The 24533-nt window shown below is 40.5% G+C and overlaps 1 protein-coding gene and 1 long non-coding RNA gene across 2 annotated transcripts in view; one reads left to right on the top strand and one right to left on the bottom strand.

Moving 5' to 3' along the window:
• Window positions 1-11428, top strand: part of LOC145355807 (uncharacterized) — a 27115-nt gene extending 15687 nt beyond the window's left edge. Inside the window, exon 3 of the long non-coding RNA XR_013889043.1 lies at window positions 11090-11428. This is a non-coding gene — a long non-coding RNA (uncharacterized LOC145355807). The remainder of the gene's footprint in view (window positions 1-11089) is intronic.
• chmp5b (charged multivesicular body protein 5b) overlaps window positions 1-24533 on the bottom strand; it is a 25703-nt gene extending 1170 nt beyond the window's left edge. Inside the window, exons 1-7 of the mRNA XM_080208188.1 lie at window positions 24406-24533; window positions 6936-7040; window positions 6091-6137; window positions 5902-5995; window positions 5614-5685; window positions 3283-3391; window positions 1461-1576 (exon numbers count right to left, since the gene is read on the bottom strand). Coding sequence (XP_080064314.1) covers window positions 1461-1576; window positions 3283-3391; window positions 5614-5685; window positions 5902-5995; window positions 6091-6137; window positions 6936-7040; window positions 24406-24474 — 612 coding nt within the window. The 5' untranslated portion in view covers window positions 24475-24533. The remainder of the gene's footprint in view (window positions 1-1460; window positions 1577-3282; window positions 3392-5613; window positions 5686-5901; window positions 5996-6090; window positions 6138-6935; window positions 7041-24405) is intronic.

The following is a 24533-nucleotide window of genomic DNA, read 5'->3' as shown; positions in this document are numbered from 1 at the left end:
TAATTCTGGGGAATGAAGCTGGGCAGGTGGTTGAGGTGGTGATGAGAAGCATTTTAGTGAAAGTGACTACAACATGGTACATTTAAGCTTGTTATGGACAAATAGACAAGTTGCAAAAAGTAGTTTTGAATTGGGGGAGAGTGGAGTTTAATAAAGTAAGGCAGGACTTGGTCAAGGTAGACTGAGAAGTATTCAATGAACTGCATGACGCTAGGAAGTTCTGAGGAACAAAGGGAGCTTGACATGTTTGTCCATTGATCTTTGAAGGCAGAAAGGCACATTACTGGAATGGTGAAAAATGCATATTGGACACTTGCCTTTACCAACTGAGGCACAGATTACAAAGGCAGGGAAGTCATGTTGGTGAGCGACAACTCCACAAGGTTTTATATTGACCATGCCTGTCAAAGCAGCCCCTGTAAATAATACGCAATGACAGCACAGCGATTGACGTGCCATTCCAGCCTCCTTTGCAGGGTAGCAGTTTGTACTTTTGCCAAGGGCACGGTTTCATTGACATCAGCAAGCAGTGATTGATTTTGAATAGAACTTTGCTGAGGCCGCAGAGTACTGTGTGCAGTTCTGGTTGCCACATTAGTGGAAGAATGTGATTTCACTGGAGGAGGTGCAGAAGATATTCACCGGGATGCTACCTGGGATGGAACATTTATGTTATGAAGAGAGGTTGGATAGACCTGGGTTGTCTTCATTGGAGCAAAGACGACTGAGGGATGACCTGATCAAGATGCACAAGATTATGAACGGCATAGACAGGGTGGATAGGAAACAGCTGTTCCCTCTAGTTGAAGGGTCAGTCACAAGAGTACAGAAGTTCACGTTGAGGGGCAGGAGGTTTAAGGGGAATGAGAGGAAAAACATTTTGACCCAGAGGGTGGTGATCATCTAGAATATGCTGTCCAGGAGGGTAGCAGAGGCGAGTTGCCTCACATCCCCTGGATGAGCACTTGGCATGTCGTAACATTCAAGGCTATGGGCCAGGTGCTGGCAAATGGGATTCAATAGGTAGGTAAGTTAAGTGGTTCTCGTGTCAGTGCAGACTTGATGGGCTGAAGGGCCTCTTCTGCAATGTATGATTCTGAGGTTCTATTAATTGCAATCTTCAGATAGCAAAACAGGAAATGCTACTGAATGTCAACTTATCAAAACCGCAGGCATTACATACTGCACAATTAAAAATGCTCATGGCTCTTAAAACATGTCACTGTTGATTGCCATAAATTCTGAAGAGACAGGCAGCTTTTCCACCACTTGATAGTATTAAAGGTCGAAGGGATCAGGTGCAATAACTTTTGTAATCAATGGTGCTAATATATATGTTGGACAGATTAGCAACAAAACAGCTGCTTTTTTTTTAGTAAAATATACCTACTACATAAATGCTTGAATCCAATGAGAACATGTCTGAAGATAGGGTTTACATAGAACGCTCCGAAACATACCTTGTTGGTTTTTGCGTCAGTGGGAACACCTTCAGGAATAGATGGTGCAGATGCTGCATCATCGAGATAGGATGAGTCCTCATCAGCTAGAAGCTCATCACCCAATGCATCCAGCTCTGAATACATAAAACAAGATACTTCAGTGTAAATAAATGCAGAGTTTCTAACACTCGCCTAATCAACGTGCTGATCTTTGGCTGAGGTAAACGTCCACACAACTAAATCCTTTTCTACAATACGTTACAACAATCACTTAGAGCAAGTGTCTCACAGTGACTTGGGCACTAGTGTTCCCTTCTATGTTGTCAGACACAACTGAAGTAAAGATTTTGAATGTACCATGTATGGAATCAAGACACACACACACACCCCTATGGATCAACACAATGACCAATAGGACTGCTTCAGATTAACATTTCAAATAACTGATTTTATTAAGTGAAACAAAGTCAAGTAAAATAATTTGCAATAAGTTGCACTGACACTTTCCTGTCAAACGTTCAGGAATACCTAAATACACAGAATAGTCTCATGCATAAACTTGCCAAATAAAGTAGACAAATTGTCCATACCAACTGCATTTTCCTTCATTCGTTCATGGGATGTGTTCGCCAAGTATTTGTTGCTCATCCCTAACTTACATTAAGGAGGATGTGGTGAACTGCCTCATTCACGCTCGCGTCTCTCATTCACACTTGTGTGTCTCCCTCTCTCTCTGATAGTCAGTCTATCAGCAGCCAGTGTTCAAAGAGGTCTTGCACTGATTGGCCCATTTGATTTCTCTAATTCTTCTTAAATACTGTATGTTCAGACCGGCATTACTGGTCACATGGCGGCTGCCAGCTTCACAGACCCTAGTTTGGGAATCCTTATTCTAGGTGGCTGCATTCACAAGTTTAGGGTGCAGCCGAAGAAACATTGGTGAATTGCTACTGTGCATTTTATAGATGGTATACACTGCAGACTGTGAGCCAGTTGTGGAAGGAGTCAATGTTTAAGTTGGTGGATGGGGTGTCAATCAAGTAAGGTACATAGTTATGCATAGCGTCTTGCTTCGTGGAACTGCACTCATCCAAGCAAGTCATTCACACTCCTTATAAATGGTGGAAAGGCTTTGCAGAGTCAAATGGTATGTTACATGCCACACAATATCGAGTCTTCAGGTTGCTCTTGTAGCAAGGTTTGTATGTGTCTGGTCTAGTTTTGTTTCTGGTTCATGGTGACATACTCAGGATGTTGATAGTGAGAAATTCGACAACGATGATGTTAAGGTGAGATAGTTATATCGCACAAATGTTACTTGCCACTTAACAACCCAAGTCTGAGTATTGTGGAGGCTTTGCTGCACATAGACAAACCTGCTCACTATCTCAGGAGTTTCAAATGGACCATGCAGCCATCAGCAAATGTGCCCAATTCTGACCTTATGGTAGCTGAAGATGTGAGCGCACTTAGGACCTTGAGGAACTCCTCCAGCAGGTAACTGGCCTCCAAGAACCACAAATATCTTGCAACAACTATGTCTTATTACTGTTCTACCAACTAAAATAATTGCTCCGATGCACAACGCTGACAGAAATTGTATGATACATGTATCTAATATTTTGGAAACATTGATATTGTGACAAAATTGCAAGCAATAAAACATATTGAGGGTAACTTTGTGAACCTTTGTTACCAACACATAACTTTGCTGCATTTAGGCATAGATTATAAATAACTCCTTAGCACCAAACTCTGAGATCCACTTTTGAAGAGGAATCTCATGACATTATAACCTTGCATTGTCTATAGTTGTAAATAATGAAGACTTCACTCTCACCAGCTTCCAGATCATCTTCATCAATCTCTGGTGTTCCATAACTGCGACTCAAGGCTTCCTGCACATCATTTGCTTCTTCCATCATGTCTTCCAGTTGATCTTGTATGTTCTGTGAAGACCAATAATGGTTAAATCATAATGTAGCTACATTAATGTACAGTATGGAGGACATTCTTGCAAAGTTCATTGTTAGCCTAACTGGTAACAAACTTCCTACAAGTACTCCTTCACATAGCACTGAAAAGGTGCAAGCAAAATAACAGTAATCTTACTTTCACTTATTTGTCTATTGGTTTTCTATGCATGCATGCCAACTTTAGCACAAGCATCTTAACTGCCAATCACAGCTTGGATGACGACATCTTAAACATTCTAGAAGAAGTACTTTCCATTACAAATCTGCAAAATAATTTCTAAAGTTTTATTTTACGATTACAAAACATCAAATCATATACGAAGATTAGCTCCATAATGACATAGATAACTGGATGGCAGCAGTTAAACAATCAAGATCACTTCAAGAAAATGCCAATCCCACGAGCAGATAAACACCTACAGGCAGCGGGTGAAAACCTTGATTTAGGGATGTCCTCAAAAGTAAGATGAGTTAAGCTGCGTGATAGCCAACGGCATCTACAACTCAAGCCATGATGCAGCTGTAGTATGTAATACATCAATGGAACAGCAATCGTCGACAGTCTGAAACACACCACTGCCTTTCATATAGAGAACAGTCATGGGTTCAGATAATAGTCAACTGACATGATAAAATGGTCTGCAATTAGCCATAATTGAGCTCTGTCACTTTAACAAGTTTGATTGAACACATTTCCATGAATTTATTCAGACTCATTTTCAGTTGGACTCCAAATAACCACATTGAAATTTATAACTTGGGTTAGCTAGTTATGCAAATAGCACATATACAAAGCATTTGATTTTGGTGCAGAGATTGCATCTCTCAACAGTTTCTAGCTCAGAAAAAAATTGTGTACAAATTTAAACAAGCCTCAAAATTTGTAAATATTAGACAAATAAATGGATACATGACCAGTCGATACAGTTGACAGCAAAAAAGGTGGGGTGTTTCAAGTTACATGGAGATTCCAGATTACAAATTATGAAAGGTTTTGATAGAATAAATAAGGAAAAACAGTTTCCAGTGGTAGAAGGGACAGTGGGTAGAGAACAACACATTTAAGTAACTGGCAAAAGAATCAGAGGCAAGATGAGGAGAAACTTGTTATTTTTGGAAATTGCAATGCCCGAAAGGTAGCGGAAACAGATTCAAGAATAACGTTTAAAAGGAAATGAATACTTCAAGGACAGGGTGGGGGGGGTAGAAATGCAGGGTAATTGTGGAAAAAAAAGTGGAGAGTTGCATTAACTGCTAGCTTTTCAAAGAAATAATGGGGCCAGTAGTCTCCTTCTGTGCTGTGTACAAGTCTGATTATTATAACCAGACTTTCACATGTATCACGGCACTGAGCACTCTAAGAGATGCTATGCCCTTTGGATAATGCTAAACTAGTGCAGCATCTTTTTGTTCCAATGACTCATGTGGACATTAAAAATCACAGGGCACCCGTCAAAGCAGAGGATGTTTTCTTGGTCACTATCCCTCCTCAAACACCAAGTAAAAAAGACTGACTGCTGGAAGTAATATGGCTACAGCAACTGCTTACTAAGTCATTCCGTTTCAAAGTAATTCTTAATGTCCAAGAGCATAAGGAAAGTGAAAGAACCAATAAATTATAACTGGCAGCATACTGATCACCAACTATTAAGTCTTGTCCCAGGGCACATGTGTCCCAGCATCCTGCTTGAAACAGCAATAGTAATGATTTGAAAACTGGCTGTTTGAATAGTGAAGCATGTATCTAGCTCAGAAATGGTGGGAACTGAGAAGAAGAAATACAACTCACCAAGAAGATCAAGAATCAGATAGGAAAAAACTAGGATAAAATATAGATAAATAATAAATATGGAAATAATTAAAAAGAATGATAAAAGTATTCAATTCTTTCCACAAAAAGTAGTAGACTTCATTCAATCGTATTTTAAAATCTGATTGAGAGATTTTTGCTCGACAAAGACAAAAGGATATGAAGCCAAGGCAGGTGAATGGAGTTAAGATTCAGATCAGCCATGATCTCAATGAATAGTGAAACAAGTTCTGTAGGCCTAACTCTGCTCTGATATAAACATTTCATTTGTTATAGAAATCAGTTTTATAACTTTACAAATGTCTGAAGTAATTATCCTGCTTTGTCAGTTGACCAATTTCAGTTAAAAATCATAGCACTTACAATACATGGGATATTACTTTACCTCAATTTGATCGATCTTGACTTGCTTGTAAGCTTTCTTCATTTCCTTGACACCAGTTTTCATTGCATCCACCTACACAACAAATTAAAAAAATCAGAATAATGCAGCACAATTCAAGTTTAGCTTAGAATAATTTACTCTATTTAGTAAATGATACCAGTTTCGTAATATAACGTGAGCATTGCAACATTACTCCAAATACTGTGAAAATCTCACTTTTACTTCTTCATATTAATTGTATATTAATAATTTTATGCTTAGTACTGCAGATATGCTATTTCATCTTACTGTAGTCTTTGTGTCTTTCAGTGTTTGTATAGTATAATTGGCTTGTTCCATGTTGAACGACTGCTGCATTAGATTGTCCCTCTGTTGTTCATACCTATCGTTGAACATCAAATACGTTTAAAAATGTTTACTGTTAAAATTATTTTGAGTACACTGCAATCAAGATTAACCACAGGGAAAAAAACTCACATTCTCTTCTGCTTCAAAACTCGCATTGCTTTTTGTTTTACCATGTTCTAGAAAGCAAAAAAAGTTGTATTTTTTACTAAAATGTCATCAAGAATATACAGCCACTTGTCTTCAGTAAAAATCTCCTAAAATGAGGTGGAGCATTTAACTAAATCTTCCAATAAATAATGGCCCAGATTGCTGCTCCACTTGGACCTTTTCCTCACCTTGACACTGCTCCGCATTTCTTACCATGTGTTCCAGGCCTGGCTTTCCCGGAAACATGGAACACCTTGTCCTGCAGGGAGCTCCATCGCAAAAATGTAGACAGAGGGAAAAGACAGGACACAGTCCCTTTTAATAGCACTATCTGCCATATAATATGTTTAGTGGTCCAGTCTGAATGTTGTCAGGTCAGGGGTTGGGGTTATGGGGAGTCAGGGCATCAATGAAAGCGATTGGGAGATCAGTTCTGCATTACTCAGGAGTTAAACGAGTTTTTAATCTAACATTTCCTGGGTAACCATCCAGGTAAATACACTGAAATTTTCTGAAGTCTCCAATGCCCAAGTCAGAAACATTGGCAGGGGGTCTAGGGAGCAGAGTTATTACTCATTCGAAGTCAAACCTTCCCAGACAATTCTTATGGGGGAGGTACACGTGTCAGAACTTATGCAGAGTCCGAACGTGCATCTTGCTACAATTTGATTTCATTATTCATGTGTGGAATAGTACTTTATTTTCCTGAATTATCAATGCTTTAAATAAATTGCATTGAATTTCATCACATATAAAAAATATTTGTGGCAGAAAGCAAAGTTCTTCCTTTCATATATTTTAACTACGAACATTTATTAAATACTAACCTTAGATGCACCATCTCTCATTTTCTTCATTTGGTCTTTGTATTTGGCCAATTCGACATCAAGCCTAGCGATTTTCTTATCGATTGATTCTGCTCTGCCATCGACCTGAACAAAAAGATCAAATGTTTCTAAGTTTTGTCATTCCTTCAAATGGTACTGGCAGAAAAGGAGGTGGAAATAGAAAAGGAATAACAATTTTCAGTAACACACCAATGAGAATACAGGAAATTCCTCTTATTAATTTCTTTACATGGCAATTTGTTCTGCCTTCTAATATGCTGCCTGAAAGAAGGTGGAAGCAGGTTCAATCCAAACTTTCAGAAGTTTGGAGAATTCTCCTTGTGTGGTAGATCTAAATCTGTGGACAATGAATTGAGAGAGATGGGGGAGGGTGCTCACAATAGGGTGCAGTATGGCTGGATGTGTTGTCGATGGGACTATAGTAAAGGCATGTCTCCCAAGCAGGATCATTCCAGAAGGGACATTTAGGCATAAATATTTACTAAATTTGTTTATCTCTTCATTTTTTTCAATTCTCGTCTTGCTACAAACTCAGACATTTCCAGTGCACTTTATAGATTTGCAAAACTTTTCATTAGGACTGCACATAATTCAATCTTTAACGTAAAGTCAGCAGGATAATGGCACATAAATTTATTTGCGGCCAAAAAGTGGTTTAACAATGGAATTGTTTCCTGATATTCAAAATATTAATAGTGCTTTTTGGATTCTATATGTGATATTACTTTATATATTGTAAAGGTATCCCAGTGCTATCACTTCCAGGAATAGAAGATGCTGCAGGTAAAAATTAACACTTAACTTTGACATGGAGTGTAGTGACCTACTTACTGCTTTTAACTCAATATTCTGGTCCATTTTATAATCTAGCTGGCTAATTTGGCAAATTGGATTTCAGGGATGAGTTTCTGTAGCAGGTGGGCCTATATTAAAGGGTAACGCAAACTTAAGATTTCAAATGAGATTGAAACAATCTGCACATTCTGTATAAATGGCCTAAATACCACAAATGTGAATCAAATGAAAATCCAGTTCTTAAAATAACAGAACTTTCTGAATTGCTTTTGTCTCACTATTAGAATCCACTGCTATTACCAACTAGGAAACAAAAGCTTTTTAAAAAACGTTAAAAAAAAGAATTTCAGTCAAGCAGCAATGAAGCAAAAGAGTTGGTCTCAGTGCCCTTGGACCACAAAGGGACATGGGGGAAGGGGAGGTGTAATTGGTAAGAATATACGTCCAATCACTAGTTCCCAAAGAGTGCAGTGCATGGGGATAACGGCAAGGATCAAAACTGAGCTCAACTGGAATCCTTACACTCCTGTGAATTACCCTGGCACAAAGTATTGTGTAGCACATAGCTGCCGACTCTGGAATTCTGTGGAGAAATGAGTGCGTGCATGTGCGTGTACATAGATGGGGCAGGTTGGGGGGGAAATGACATTGCATGACCAGTTTCAGTATAGATATGTTCTAATCATGCAAAGTACAGGAGATCCTAGCAATGGATCTCTTAATCAGAGCCAAACTGAGCAGCATTCAGGTTCATTAATACTGATTATTCATCTTCTGACTTATCCAATCTAGTTTGGCTTTAAACTGTGCACAGGACTTATCTGGCTGGTAGAAACAGAACTTGAAACTAGAAGTGCAAAGCTGTTAGGTAGAACACATCACTGGCAAACAGAAACACACGCTTATCAGGCAACTAGTTAAAATAACTATTGTACCCAAATTTTGCTGCCACAGATTAATTTTTAATTAAATAAGAATATTACAATATTTGAAGACAGATCCCATTCCATTTCAATATTTTTTTTTATTGAATTTCTTTTATTGAATAGCATAAACCTTCTTGATATTGGTGCCAGCACTGATATTCAACAGCATGTGTTTCCACAGGCTGGAGATCAGTATCTATTTTTGGTAGATTATAAAAGCAAAGTAACTAGTTACTTTCAGTCACTGAACCATTGTTTTTACTACATGGAACAGCAAAGATTTTTTCCAGGTGTTTTGGAATAAAAGCTATCACTTTCACATACTTTTAGGTAAAAATGAAGAATAGAGGCCTTGTATACAAGATGAAAATTATTATTCCCTATACAAGCCTAATGTTTGTTTGACAATAAGTCTTGTCCATTTTATGACATGGGATTTTACACAAGAGATTTCATATTTTTCCATGAAAGCAAAAAATAAATGGTCATGAGCATTAGAGAATTCAGCTCCAAGAATACTGCTGCGCTGAAGAAGAATTATACGGACTCAAAAATTTAACTTTCTCTCTCCACAGATGCTGCCAGACCTGCTGAGTTTTCCCAACATTTCCCAACGTTATTACAAAGTACAGCTGGTGTTTAAAAGCCTCTGATATCCATTCTGAAGCAAGTCTTCTATCCTCACAGAAAAGGATTTGCTGAGTTGATTCAACATATGATTAAACAACATACAGTATTAAATAGGACAGCTGTAATCTTTAAAACACTAAAACCAACCAACACCAAATGTTAGAATTGGGAAGGGTTGTGCGGGGGGGGGGGGGGGGGGCGTTGGTGAAACCCAAAAGAAACATACTCTACATAGAACCTACTTCAATGAACCCAAAACAATGTTGACCTCTGCATCACAGAAACACCCATTCTGCTGTAATAACATTTGTTTGAAATATGCTATAGCAGAAACGTGTGTGTTAAGTGAAAGTATAGGATCCCAGGAGTTGTACACCTGCTTTGGGGATTATGAAAAAAATTCTGTCGGGTAAACTGGCAAATGCTGTTGCAAGTGCTGGAGATGATTAGAGTTGATTGGAAGGATTAAAAAAAATGATGATAGCTGTTTGCCTCATGTACAGAAATACTATCAGGACAGGATTTGGGGGAACTGAACCTGGCATAATTGAAAGTGGGTGAGACAAAGCTGTCTAAAATCACCATTGCTTTTCACCATCTAAGCAGAAACCATGTTAAAAGATACACTAAGAAGTATAGAAAGGTGTGAAGTCAGAGGTCAATTGGTGAGATTTGGAGATGACCAGGCTCTAATGACTCTCACAGCAGATGATCTAGATACTAATGCATAGAATGAATGAAGTGGTGAAAACCCAAGGAATGAAAATTAGTCTCAAAAAAAACAAAACAATTACGAAGAGCGGAAGAAATAATGTCGGGAGAGTAGAGGTCAAGATAGGTAGTCATCAGCTGGAACAGGTACCCCAATTTAAGTACCTGGAAAGCATCTTGTCAGAAGATGGTTATTGCTATAAAGAAATCAGAGCTAGGATCACAATGGCAAGGAAAATGCATTCTCCGAACAAAGAACTGTCAGCACTGGAATTAGTGAAGATCTTAAAAGAATGATCACGACTGTGATTTCGAGTGTCTTGTTATACAGGGCTGGAAAGTGGATCTTGAGAATAGCAGATATCCGAAAGTAGAAAGTTGGGAGATGTAATTGTGGAGAAGGATGGGGCAGATCAATTGCAGAGAACACAAGAACAATGAAGTTCTCAGCATGGTGGATGAGGAAAGATTGTTTGAGAATATCAAGAAAAGGCAAGTAGTGAGTTGGCCATATTCTCAGGCATGGGAAGCTGCTGAAGGAAGATTAGAGAGATGAAGACCAAGAGGGGAAAAAGAGAATGATGATAGGTAACTTGAAATTGAAAATCGAAGGTTCCTGCGAATAACTGAAGAAAGTGCAAGATTACGAAGTGTGGAGAAACAAGCCAAGGACCTGGCTTGGGCAGATAACACTACCTGGGATGATAACTTCACTTATTTAGGGAAACTCAAGAAACTATAGTTATTCTTTTTACAGCAGAGAAAGTGAAGAGGAGATGTGATGTGTTCAAAATCATGAAGAATTTTAACAGAAAGTCCTGATCGGAAATGCCCTTCCTGAAAGGATGGTAGAAGTAAACTTAATAACTTTCAAAATGGGACTGAACAACTATCCAAAGGAAAATATTTGCAGGAGGATGGGGAAAGGGCCAGGGAATGGGACTAATTGTATAGCATTTTTACAGAACCAGCATAGATATTACGGGCCAGGTGGCATCATTTTGTATTGTATTATTCTATTGCTCCTTGCCTTGAAAAGTATAATAGTTTGTTTTTTTTATTGTGCTACAGAAATAAAAGAAACAAAGAAAGACAAGTGGGTAGCAAAGTCAACAAAGAATGGAAATCTCAGAACCAAGAAGTTACCACAGCAGAACAAAAGTACAGTTGAAATCTCAAGTGGCAGGACTGCAAGTTTTGTTCCGTGTTGCTTCATGTGACCTGTGAAACTTTTTCCAATCTTTGGTATAAGAGTACAAGGTAGCATCACAAACCAGATTTTGAGGTGCAGGAGGGCAAAGTGTAGCCCATAAATGTAAAATGGTGATTATGTTGCCTCAAATAAACAGTAAACATCTACAAAGGTGTGCCACACTTTTGGGCGTGCAGTCTTCTGGATGAGATGTCAAACCTGCCTTTCCTGTCAGGTGGATATAAAAGATCCCAGCGCACTATTTCAATAAAGTACTTGAGCTAGCCATTTCATTTCTCACATTGCTGTTTGTGAAGCTTACTGTGCATAAGCTGGCTGTCACATTTCCTTAAATAACAGTAGCAAAGTACAATTTATTTGCTCTTAGGACATGAGTGATTATTGTACATCCCGAGCTGCCCTTGAGAAGATTATGGGGAGCCACCTTCCTACTGCAGTACACAGGGTATAGGTACACCCACAGCGCTGTAAGGGAGTGCTAGTAACAGTGAAGTAACAGTGATAGTTTCAAGTCACGACGGTGGATGTTTTGGAGAGGGACTTGCAGGTGATGGTGTCCCATGCATTCACTGTTGTTTGTTTTGGTAGGGGGTGCAGTTTGGAACTTGCTGTTGAAGGAGCGATGGCAAGCTGCTATACTGCATCTTGTAGGCAGAACACATTGCTACCATCGTAGTGAATGCTGAAGGTCTGAATCAGCTTACTTGTCTTGAATGGTGCAATGTTGTCAGAGCTGTCCCCATCCAGGCAAGGGGAAAGTACTCCACCACACCCCTGACTAGTGTCTTGTAGATAGTGGACAGGTTTTGGTCTCTCAGGTGGTGAGTTACTTGCTTCCGAATTCCCAGTCTTTGACTTGCTCTTCTAGCGACAAAGGGGCTCTGTTTATCTCAGTTGGCTGGACAGCTGGTTAGTGATGTGGAGCGACTCCAACAGTGCAGGTTGAATTCCCATACGAGCTGAGGTTATTCATGAAAGCTCACTTTCTCAACATTGTCCCTCGCCTCAGATTTTATCACTACCAGCCAGCTCTCTCCCCTCAATGGGGAGAGCAGACTCTAGTCATCTGATACTATGGAAATTTTACCATTGATGGCTAGTCAAGTTTTTAAGTTATTGGTAACCCCCACAATATATTGATAGTGGAGGATTCAACAATAGTAATATTATTGAATGCCATTGGGAGAAAGTTTGTTTCTCTCTTGTTTAAAGCAAGAAGCTGGTACTTGTGTGAAATGTTACTTGCTGCTCATCAGCCCAAGCATGAATGTTGTCCACGTCTGGTTACTCTAACATCAATAATAAGGGAAATGCTAGAATCTGTTATAAAGAACGTGATAACAGGACACGTGGAAAATATCAAGGGAATTAAACAAAGTCAACATTGATCTAATCATATTTGACAAATCTACTGCAGCTTGTTGAGCTTGTAACTAGAAAAATAGATAAGGGTGAACCAGTAGATGTTGTGCATTTGGATTGAAAACCTTTGATAACATCCCACACAAGAGATTACTGTGCAAAATTAAAACACATGGGATTGGGGGTAATATATTGCCATGGACTGAGGATTGGTTAGCAGACAGGAAAGAGAGAATAGGAATAAATGGATATTTTGAGATGACAGGTGAGGACTAGTGGGGTCTAGCAAGGCTCAGTGCTTGGGCCCAGCTATTTGCAATTTATCAATGATTTGGACGAAGGAACCAAGTATATTATTTCCAAATTTGCTGACAACACAAAACTTGGACGGAACAAGAGTGGTGGAGTACAAAAGGCTTCAAGATGATTTAGACAAAATAAATGAGTGGATGTTCTCCTTGTATCTGCGTGGGTTTTCTCTGGGTGCTCCAGTTTCCTCCCATCCAAAGATATAAATGCAGGTTAGGTTGACTGGCCATAAGTTGCCCTTAGTGTCAGGGGCACTGGCAGGATAAATACGTGGGGTTACAGGGATAGGGCTGGATGAGATTGTTGTTGTGGCAGGCTTGATGGGCCAAGTGACCTCCGTCTGCACTGTAGGGATTCAATGAAGTGGCAACTCTTTCATTCTTTCCATTTTGACAAAAGATCACTAACCTGAAAAGTTTCTAGTTTCTCTTTCAACAGATGGGCTGCCTGGTTTGCAGAGTATTTCCTGTTTACATTAGTCTCTTTATTGGGTGGTTTTCCTGGTGTTTGGCATATTTGAAGCCTCAATCTGACTGTCCATATGAAAATGAAAACATTTTACAGAATAGTTTTGTTCCTGATTTTGTTTGAAATAGTGCTTAACCAGGGGAGAAACATTTCAAATCATAGAATCATAGAACCCTACAGTGCAGAAAGAGGCCCTTCGGCCCATCGAGTCTGCACCGAACACAATCCCACCCAGGCCCTACCCCCATATCCCTACATTAATCCCTCTAATCTACACATCCCTGGACACTAAGGGGCAATTTCTTAGCACGGCCAATCAACCTAACCCACACATCTTTGGACTGTGGGAGGAAACCGGAGCACCTGGAGGAAACCCACACAGACATGAGGAGAACATGCAAACTCCACACAGACAGTGACCCGAGCCGGGAATTGAACCCAGGACTCTGGAGCTGTGAAGCGGCAATGCTAACCACTGTGCTGCCGTGCCTGTATCTCTGACCATGCACCCAAATAGATGCAATCAGAGACTCAACATTGGATAGCATTGCAACAGAAATTTTATTTCAGAAGCCAATTACCATCATTTGGTTTGCCTGCAATCTGTAGTTTGATACTTCACCAACTAAGTTACCATTAGTCACACAAAGAAAAAAAACTCAACAATAAGACTCTGTGCCCAAACAGCATACTATATTGTTCCAGGATGCAGAGACTTGTACCAGTGTGGTCACTGGGGTTTCAACAAAATATAACAGTGAGTGGATTGTAAGATTTTGCATGTTACATGAAAGTGAACTGTGAAAAATATCCAGCAATATAATGACAGGTTTTGTCCTTTTAAATTTGGAAACTGCACAGAATTAAGAACTGATGAGTGCAGGGCATTGGCAAGGGTAAATTGAGGTGATTTATTAGAAGTAGCTAATTGGTTTACACACAATTTTAAGAGCTAATTGATTTAATAATCTGTAAATTATTGGTAACAATCTTACTGAGAGCAATGAATTACTAACTACAGGTCCTTTTCTTCGAGTAAGTCACTGGAAAGATCTGGATTGGCTACAATCAAGTGAAATTCATTTAATACACACCTTACAGAAAACGTTCAACAATACAAAGGTGTAGGATTTCTCCCCATGTAGAAAGGCTAAAAATTCAAATATCCATGTTTTTAAATTTCAAAGGGAGCAACATTAACTTTGGATGTTAGCGGGCACAAGGTAAACTTGCTCTAAGCCTAAGCATTATCCTGAAGAAACCCACACCCCCAATTCCCCACCCTTATAATAGTAACTTTCTTCTTTGTATCTCTTTATTGCATCATTCTCCACTCCCAATTCCACTCTCAAGCCATTTAAATTTGAACAAAGTACAGCCCAGAACTACCCACTTCTCCTCAAAAGATTAACTCTCAAAAATAGTCGACTTTACAACACAAAAAAATACAGAGCATAACACAAAGTAACTTTCAAATGGGACAATTTATACTGGAAAAAAAGACACGCTGTCAAAGCTCTTCAGCTTGCATTCGTCAGAACAAATACAAGAATATCAAATTTCAAAGGTAGCAACATTAACTTTGGATATGTCCTCATTAGGCGCAAGTAAACTTGTTCTAAGCCTAAGCACTATCCTGATTTCTTCTACACTGCCAGTTATACAAGTATAGATCTTCGTGTTAATAACTGAACAGACGTGAAAACACAAATGCAGAAAACGCTGGAAAATCTTAGCAGGTCTGACAGCATTTGTGGGGAGAGAATAAAGCCAATGTTTTGAATCTAGATGATCCTTCATCAGAGCTCTGAAACATTGACTCGATTCTCTAGACTCAAAACGTCTAAATTCTTAATTCTCTCCGCACACATGCCGTCAGACCTGCCAAGATTTTTCAGCATTTTATGTGCTTTGTTTCAGATTCTAGCATCCGCAATATTTTGCTTTTATTATAGACATGAATTCAGGTCATAATTTATCCAAGATGCTTCATTGCATCTTTTTTAAAATTGCTAGATATCTCGGAGTCAAACATTTTTTTGCTGCAGGCACGTTCAAAACGTGCAGCACACCATATGAAAAACTTATAAATCTTAGAAAAACAGTAACAGCCATTAAGCCTCAAACAAGCCCATCATTTGTTCAGCCTCAGCTACTTGCTTTTCCATATCCCTTGATACCTTCCCTCTTACATATTAGCATCTGCTTCAACAGCCTTCATTAAAGTAGTCTATAACTTTGTTGTTCTATAACTAACTTCCCTTAATGCTAATTTGTAACTTTCTTTGAATTTGAACCTTTAGCCACTTGAGTGAATTTAGTTAGTTGTCTTCTTATCCTGAACTTCAAATAGATTTCCTCAAAATCCTCTTTCCCATGAAAAAGCTAAGCTCAACTTCCCGACATGTTTAAAGTTCCTGATACAACATTAGGAATTTTTTTTTGTGTGCCTCTGTTTGCTTTCAAAGGCAATAATATTATCTATTGGTCTCTACGCACTAAGCTTAAAATAGCTCAAAAATTCAAATCTGAGGTAAAGAAATAGCAGAACACACCAGATGCTAGAAATCAGAACCTAAAACAGAAAATGCTGAAAAGTTAGATCACATCTGTGAAGAGCTCAGACAACATTAAGGAAAGCTTTCATTTGAATGTCTGAATTTTTACAGCTGAAGGAGTTGAAGCTCCTTTTACAGCTTAAGAAGGAGCAGAATAAAGAGGAGGGAGGGGGAAGAAACATCAACATGAGAAAGCAGAAATAGAAAAACTTCACTTACATTAAACAATAATAAATAGCAGCAATGACATTAAAACAACACAAGACATAAAGACAAAGCAAATTAATTTAATCTAACTTAAATGTCTGCAATAATCTGAAAAATGATGGTTTGGTGTTCAGAAGTGAAGTTATGGTTCAAGTGATACAGCATTTCAGAAGTTTCCATAGTCCTGGTTAAATAGGAGTCCTACCATCTTCGTCAGCATGCCTGATAACAATGTACAGTCCCCCCACCCCAGTATAGAACACTGAAGATTCATGGGAAAATGTGTTATATCGGAGAGACAAGAGGACAGGAAGCTGGGACTGGGAATAGAGGGGCGGGGGAAGGGTGGTGGTTTTCAGTTTCTTGAAACATTTGGTAACCTCCTTCCAGTCTTCTATCCCCTCCACAGTCTTTTTACTAAATTCTAAATGAGTCTGGATTCTACAGTCATCAGCAAATGAATAACACTTTGTTCACAATGCTTACAGCTGTTCACACACTTTGTGGGCTTTTGTGCAGCAACCAACAGTAATTAGAAACCTTTTTCTAATTTTCTCCTGAGAGAGGGTTGAGAAGATATTTGATACAGTTGACCAAAATCAGAAGGGATCTGGACAGAATAAATGGAGATCACTTTGGCATAGGGGCCAGAAACAAGAAAACACTGAAATAAGGCGATTGGCAAAACAACAAGTGGCAACATGAGAAGCATCTATTTATTTACACAGTGAGCAGTTGAGGTTTGGAGTACACTGCTCAAGTGTGAGAGAGGCAGATTCAATTGCAACTTCCAAAACGGAAATGCATAAACACCTGGAGAAAACACGTTCAGGATAAAGGCAGAGAAGTGCACTAGCTAAATTGGAGAACCAGCATGGACTTGATGAGCTGAACGGCCTCTTTCTATGCTGTGAATGCTGATTTTCTGCATGGTCCTCTATACAGGGTTTCTGGAATCAATGTAAAGAGAGCAAGCTGTAGCCTGTTTCTTCAATCAGACTAAGAATCCTTATTGAGCCATGGAGAATCCAAATTATGAAGTGCAGTTAGAATATTTTTTTCAATGCAAAATTATGCATCCGAATAAAGAGAGAAAGACGTGATTTAAAGAAACAAAGAAAAAGTAAAGGAAAATATAAAACCTTGAAACAGCAAAGCAAGCCACTCAGTTCAAGGGCAATTGGAGGTGGGCAACAGATGTTGGCCTTGTCAGTGATATCCACATCACATGAATGAATAGAAAGCTAATAAAAACAGTAAGTGATGCCAATCTTGAATGGTGTGGTCTTTCCAGAAATGGATATTGGGAATGGGCTGGTGCTTGGGTTTGAATTCTTTGTTGACAAGAAACTATACTTTGTGTCAACCTACTCGTCCTAATGCACATTCTGCACCTCCATTTCTTGTGCCATTTTTATCTGCATCATCCACCACCTCTTCAGCTATTCACATGTGTGGTGCCTTGTAAATGTCATCAGTTACTCCCTGATGTTCCCTACTGGCTCATGCTAATATCACTTGTCCAGTCATCATTTATTTTCCATTTCAGTATTTTACTGAATTTTTACTGATCACTTTTGGTTCTACTTCACATGAATTCTCCCTTCCACACTCATTTTATTCTATTTCTTTATTTAAAATGCTACTCATCTGCAATATCCTCATGTTCAGACATAGGACCCATACCTGACAAGTTAATGTGTCTCTTAATTTGCCACAGATACTCTCTGACCTGTTGAGTGTTTAGTAACAGCTTTGGTTTCTGTTTCTAGTTTACAGTAACCAAACATCAGAAACAAATGCAACATATTTGGAAGCGGATACCACTGGATAAACAAGAGGTGGGAAAATGCCCAGCATTGACAACAGTTGTTGCCTTTTGGAAAGGAAATGAAAATACCCAGATCAAGTAAACAGAACCAGTTTTTCCAGTTCCTTCAATCTCAAACATGTATGCTTGTCTATTATTTCATCAGCTCTCTGCTCAGACTGGGCCAGGGTTATTTTTGGAGGAGGATGTTGGGCATTTTGCATTCTTTTTCTTTCACTCAAGGAGACATAGAAATTTTGGAAAGATAAGATTTGATGTAACATTAAACATGAATTTCAAAAACGTTGAGCCACAACGAAAAGAAACAACTTGCTGAACAAAAGTAAAAACGTCAAATTAATAGTTTATAATTTAAAAATTAGTAATTAAAAATGATCAAAGAGAGATGGGGTCAACACGTGCACATCTGGTTCACTTCTAGTCTCATTCATTCATCCTCAGCCATTTTGTAAGCGAGTGCGTGTTGCTATCCAATAATGAGCCTTTCAGGAGGAACAGCCTGTGATTGGAGCAGCCTCTTGCAGAATCTACAACTTCACTTATCTGTCATACTGCCATTTGGAACAGTAGCTTTGGGGCTACATCAGGCCCATGGGCTGCAGGTTGGAAAGCCTGCTTTTGCTAAAAACTCAGAACAATATAAAAATATTGCCTTCAACCCCAGTACATTTAAGTAGGTTTGTACCTGAACTTCTGGAAACAAAATGTATTTTAATCCACTGCTGAGGTTTTCCTCATGCATAGATAACATTGAATTTACTCAAATGCACAGTGAATGAGTACACCTCATTAGTATGGACTCTATATTCTTGATCTTCCTTCTCTATTCATGTACATACAATAAGACTAAGTTGTTCAAAGGCACTTCTAACAATGATGTGGGTATGCCGGCGTTGGACTGGCGTAAACACAGTAAAAAGTCTGACAACACCAGGTTTTAGTCCAACCTATTTATTTGATAATATACTCGCAAGCTTTCGGGTTAGTCCCTTCGTCAGGTGAATGGAGAGTTCTGGCCTCAGACAGAGCATATAAAGCACAGACAGTTTAGAGATTACTGATTAGAATGCGAATCCTTACACCTAACCTGCTGTTCAAGACCTGAAGTGGCTGATAATGTGAGTGGAAGGAGCACTGATCACAGTTTAAAGAGATGTGTATTGTCTCCAGACAGTACAGTAAGTGAGGTTTTGCAAACCCAGGCAAGTCACGGGGGTTACAGATAGTGCGACATGAACCCAAGATCCCTGTTGAGACCGTCCTCATGCGTGCGGAACTTGGCTATCAGTCTCTGTTCAGCGACTCTGCGCTGTCGTGTGTCGTGAAGGCCGCCTTGGAGAATGCTTACCCGAAGGTCAGAGGCTGAATGCCCGTGACCACTGTACAATCCTGAAACCCATTGTACAAAGAACCCCCAGCTTCTGTCGCGACACTACAGACTTTCTACTGAAACTCAGCACACACGGAGCAGTTGAACCAGGGACACTCCTCGTCACAATGGATGTCTCAGTGCTCTACACCAACATCCCCCACAACGATGGCATTGCTGCGACTGCCTCAGTACTCAATGCTGACAACTGCCAGTTTCCAGATGCAATTTTACAACTCATCCGCTTTATCCTGGACCACAATGTCTTCACCTTCAACAACCAGTTTTTCATCCAGACACATGGAACAGCCATGGGGACCAAATTTGCACCTCAATATGCCAACATCTTCATGCACAGGTTCAAACAAGACTTCTTCACTGCACAGAATCTTCAACCGATGCTGTACACTAGATACATTGATGACATTTTCTTCCTTTGGCCTCATGGTGAACAATCACTGAAACAACTATATGATGATATCAACAAATTCCACCCCACCATCAGACTCACCATGGACTATTCCCCAGAATCAGTTGCATTCTTGGACACACGCATCTCCATTAAGGACGGTCACCTCAGCACCTCACTGTACCGCAAGCCCACAGACAATCTCACAATGCTCCACTTCTCCAGTTTCCACCCTAAACATGTTAAAGAAGCCATTCCCTATGGACAAGCCCTCCGTAAACACAGGATTTGCTCAGATGAGGAGGATCATGACAGACACCTCCAGACCCTGAAAGATGCCCTCATAAGAACAGGATATGGTGCTCGACTCATAGATCGGCAGTTCCGATGCGCCACAGCGAAAAACCACACCGATCTCCTCAGAAGGCAAACACAGGACACAGTGGACAGAGTACCCTTCGTCGTCCAGTACTTCCCCGGAGCGGAGAAGCTACGACATCTTCTCCGGAGTCTTCAACATATCATTGATGAAGACGAACATCTTGCCAGGGCTATCCCCACACCCCCACTTCTTGCTTTCAGACAACCACACAACCTCAAACAGACCATTGTTCACAGCAAACTACCCAGCCTTCAGGAGAACAGTGACCACAATACCACACAACCCTGCCACAGCAACCTCTGCAAGACATGCCGGATCATCGACATGGATACCATCATCACACGTGAGAATACCATCCACCAGGTACATGGTAAATACTCTTGCAACTCGGCCAACATTGTCTACCTGATACGTTGCAAGAAAGGATGTCCTGAAGCATGGTACATTGGGGAGACCATGCAGACGCTACAACAACGGATGAATTAACATCGCTCGACAGTCACCAGGCAAGACTGTTCCCTTCCTGTTGGCGAACACTTCAGTGGTCACGGGCATTCAGCCTCTGACCTTCGGGTAAGCATTCTCCAAGGCGGCCTTCACGACACACGACAGCGCAGAGTCGCTGAACAGAGACTGATAGCCAAGTTCCGCACGCATGAGGACGGTCTCAACAGGGATCTTGGGTTCATGTCGCACTATCTGTAACCCCCGTGACTTGCCTGGGTTTGCAAAACCTCACTTACTGTACTGTCTGGAGACAATACACATCTCTTTAAACTGTGATCAGTGCTCCTTCCACTCACATTATCAGCCACTTCAGGTCTTGAACAGCAGGTTAGGTGTAAGGATTCGCATTCTAATCAGTAATCTCTAAACTGTCTGTGCTTTATATGCTCTGTCTGAGGCCAGAACTCTCCATTCACCTGACGAAGGGGCTAACCCGAAAGTTTGCGAGTATATTATCAAATAAATAGGTTGGACTAAAACCTGGTGTTGTCAGACTTTTTACTGTACTTCTAACAATTACATAGAGAACACTGTAGGACGTTAAAAACACTAACAAGACAGCCCACCGTTCATGAACACTTGATCAGAGGGTCACCCAGTTGGGTTTCCATACTTCACTAACGCACATTCAATACAGTCTTTCTATGCTAACCTACACCAAGTTCTGCTCATTTAACACCCCTGACAAGGCTGACCTCTGTTACTGCCCCCAAATTCCTCAATAAAATTGCAGAAGGGGAACATAATTGAAAAATAAATTTCAGTAAGAAAAACAAGGAGGTCACATATTACTGGGAAAGTAAGAATTTAATTGGGGTCAAGGAGCAAAGTGATCAAATATACAAAGAACAAAAAACAAAATTACAGCACAGGAACAGGCCCTTCGACCCTCAAAGCCTGCACCAACCATGCTGTCTGACTTAACTAAAACCCCCTATCCTTGTGGAGACCGTATCCCTCTATTCCCATCCTATTCATGTATTTGTCGAGATACCCCTTAAAACTCACTATCACATCTGCTTCCACCACCCTCTGTGTGAAAACCTGCCTTTTACTTCTCCTTTAAACCTTACCCCTTGCACCTTAAACCTATGCCCCCTAGTAATTGACTCTTCCACCTAGGAAAATGCTTCTGACTATCCAATCTGTCCATACCCCTCATAATCTTGTAGACTTCTGTTAGGTTTCCCCTCAACCTCCGTCGTTCCAGTGAGAACAAACCAAGTTTCTCCCATGTCTCCTTATAGCTAATGCCCTCCATACCAGGCAGCATTCTGGTAAATCTTTTCTGTACCCTCTCCAAAGTCTCCACATCCTTCTAGTAGTGTGGCGACCAGAATTGAACATTATATTCCAAGTGAGGCCTAAGGTTCTATAAAGCTGCAACACGACTTGCCAATTTTTAAACTCAATGCCCCGGCTGAAGAAGGCAAGCATGTCGTATGTCTTCTCGACTACCTTCTCCAGCTGCATTGCCACTTTCAATGACCTGTGTACCCGTACACCCAGATCCTTCTACCTATCAATACTCTTAAGGGTTCTACAAATGACTAGAAGGTCAATGGACCATATAAAAGCCAACACGAGTTTATTTCTAGAAAGCATAGTACTGAAAAGTAGAAAAGTTATGCCAAACCTTCATTAAACCCTGGTAGTACCACACGTGAAGTACTTGTGTACAGTTCTAGTTACCATATTATATAAAAATATAGAAGCACTGCAGAAGAATTACAAGGATGATGTCAAAAATGCAGGGTTATTCGCATAAAGAAAAATTGGGTTTCTTGAAAAAAGGCACTGAGATTAAAAAAGGGGATTCTTTAGTTTTGATAGAGTAGACACAAAGCATGTATTTCCACTTATGGGGATGTGCAAAATAAGAGGGACATCAATATAAGGTAGCCACCAAGAAATCAAATAGTGAACTCAAAGAAACATCTTTACCCAGAGTGGTGAGAACCTAGAACTCTACCATAGGGAGTACAGAGTGATTAATGGAGGTGTGTTTAATGGGAACATTAGAAAAGCATGAGTCAGGAGGAAATAAAAGGTTATGCTGATAACAGAGGATGGCTGGGTGGAGGCTCAAGTGGATTAGAAACAACACCATGCAATTGTTGAACAGGATTCCCATTTCTGTGCTGTGTATGATTGAAATCTCATCCACACGATTGAATTCCTTCCCAGTCTCGCCAATTTTCATCACTGAACCTTTTTCCAGTCATACAACACTGCTGGAATCCATCATTGCTTTGTCACTAGCCTCTCCTGCATCTTGCAAAGGCCCCAACTCTCTCTCTCTCTCTGCATCATCTAGCATTCCAGTCCAGTACTGAGGGAGTGCAGTGTTGGAGTTATCACCTTTTGGTGGTGACATTATGTGGACGGTGAGGCATTAGAACTAGGAGCCGGAGTAGGCAATTCAGCCCCTCAAGACTTCCCCACCATTCAATACGATCATGGCTGATATCATCTCAGCCTCAACTTCACTTGTCTGCCCATTCTCCATAACTCTTCAACCAACAAATCTATCTGCTTCCTGAAATTTACTCAATGTTCCAGCATCCACTGCACTCTCAGGCAGTGAATTCCACAGATTCACAAACTGATTGGATTTATTATTGTCACATGTATTGGGATACAATGGAAAGTTTCGCTATACAGACAGAGCATACTGTTCATGGGGAAAAGGAAAGGACAGGGTGCAGAATGTAGTGTTACAATCATAGCTAGGGTGTAGAGTAAGATCAACTTAATGTATGGTAGGTCCATTCTACTCATCTCTACTTTAAATCTGCTACTTCTTATCCTAAAACTATGACCTCTTGTTAGGGGTGGCACAGTGGTCAGCACAGCTGCCTCACAGTACAGGGACCTGGGTTTGATTCCCAGCTTGGGTCACTGTCTACGCAGAGTCGGCACATTCTCCCTATGTCTGCGTGAATTTCCTCCGGGTGCTCCTGTTTCCTCCCAAAGTCTGAAAGCCGTGCTGGTTAGGTGCTATGGCTATGTTAAATTCTCCCTGTGTACCTGAACTGGCACCAGAGTGTGATGACTAGGGGATTTTCACAGCAACTTCATTGCAGTGTTAAATGTAAGCCTACTTGTGACACTAATAAACTTTAGATTGCCCCACAAGTGGAAGCATCCACTCGACATCTACTTTGTCAATACTGTTTAGTATCTTGTATATAGTTCAATAGATCTCCACGTTCTTCTAAACTCGAGAGTATAGGGCTAAACTGCTCCATCCCTCATCACCGGAATCAATCTAGTGAATATCCTCTGAACTGCCTCTAATGCAACTACATCCTTCCTGAAATAAGGGGACCAAACTACACGACACACCAGGAGCAGCTTCTGCTCTCTCAGGTGGCTGTGAAAGATCCCATGGCACCACCTGACAGAAGAGCAGGGGAGTGTCCTGGCCAACACCTACACACTGATGAGCTAGTTATTTATTTCTGATCTATGTAGGATGTTGCTGTGGGTGAACTGGGTGCTGTGATTCCCACTAGTGAATCTTTAAACCTGGCTGACTGGTTGGGAGGCACTGGAGTATTGAAAGATGCTCCAGTAATGTTAAGTCTTTGCTTTATTGTGTGAACACAAGGGGCTGTACTGGAAGCTGACCATCCTCACCAAGCCCAGGCCACAGGGGCTCCTGTCCCAGAGCCCAGCCCGGCCCCACTGGAAACAGAGGCCGCTTGTTCCGGGTTTCAGCCCAGGACCGCTCTCCCTGTCCTCCCTCCCCGGGGCTCCCAGCACTCACATTCCCGATACAGTCCGTCAGGTTGGGCGGCGGGGCCTTGGGCTTGGCCCGTCCGAACAGCCGGTTCATGGCGACAGCGACCAAAAATAAAACACAAAATAAAATCCACCCGACCCAGCGGCGGCGAC

This window comes from Carcharhinus amblyrhynchos, chromosome 2 (assembly GCF_965287045.1).
Source record: "Carcharhinus amblyrhynchos chromosome 2, sCarAmb.v2.hapA, whole genome shotgun sequence".
Taxonomy (NCBI): Eukaryota; Metazoa; Chordata; class Chondrichthyes; order Carcharhiniformes; family Carcharhinidae; genus Carcharhinus; species Carcharhinus amblyrhynchos.
This window is presented reverse-complemented; position numbering and strand designations above follow the sequence as displayed.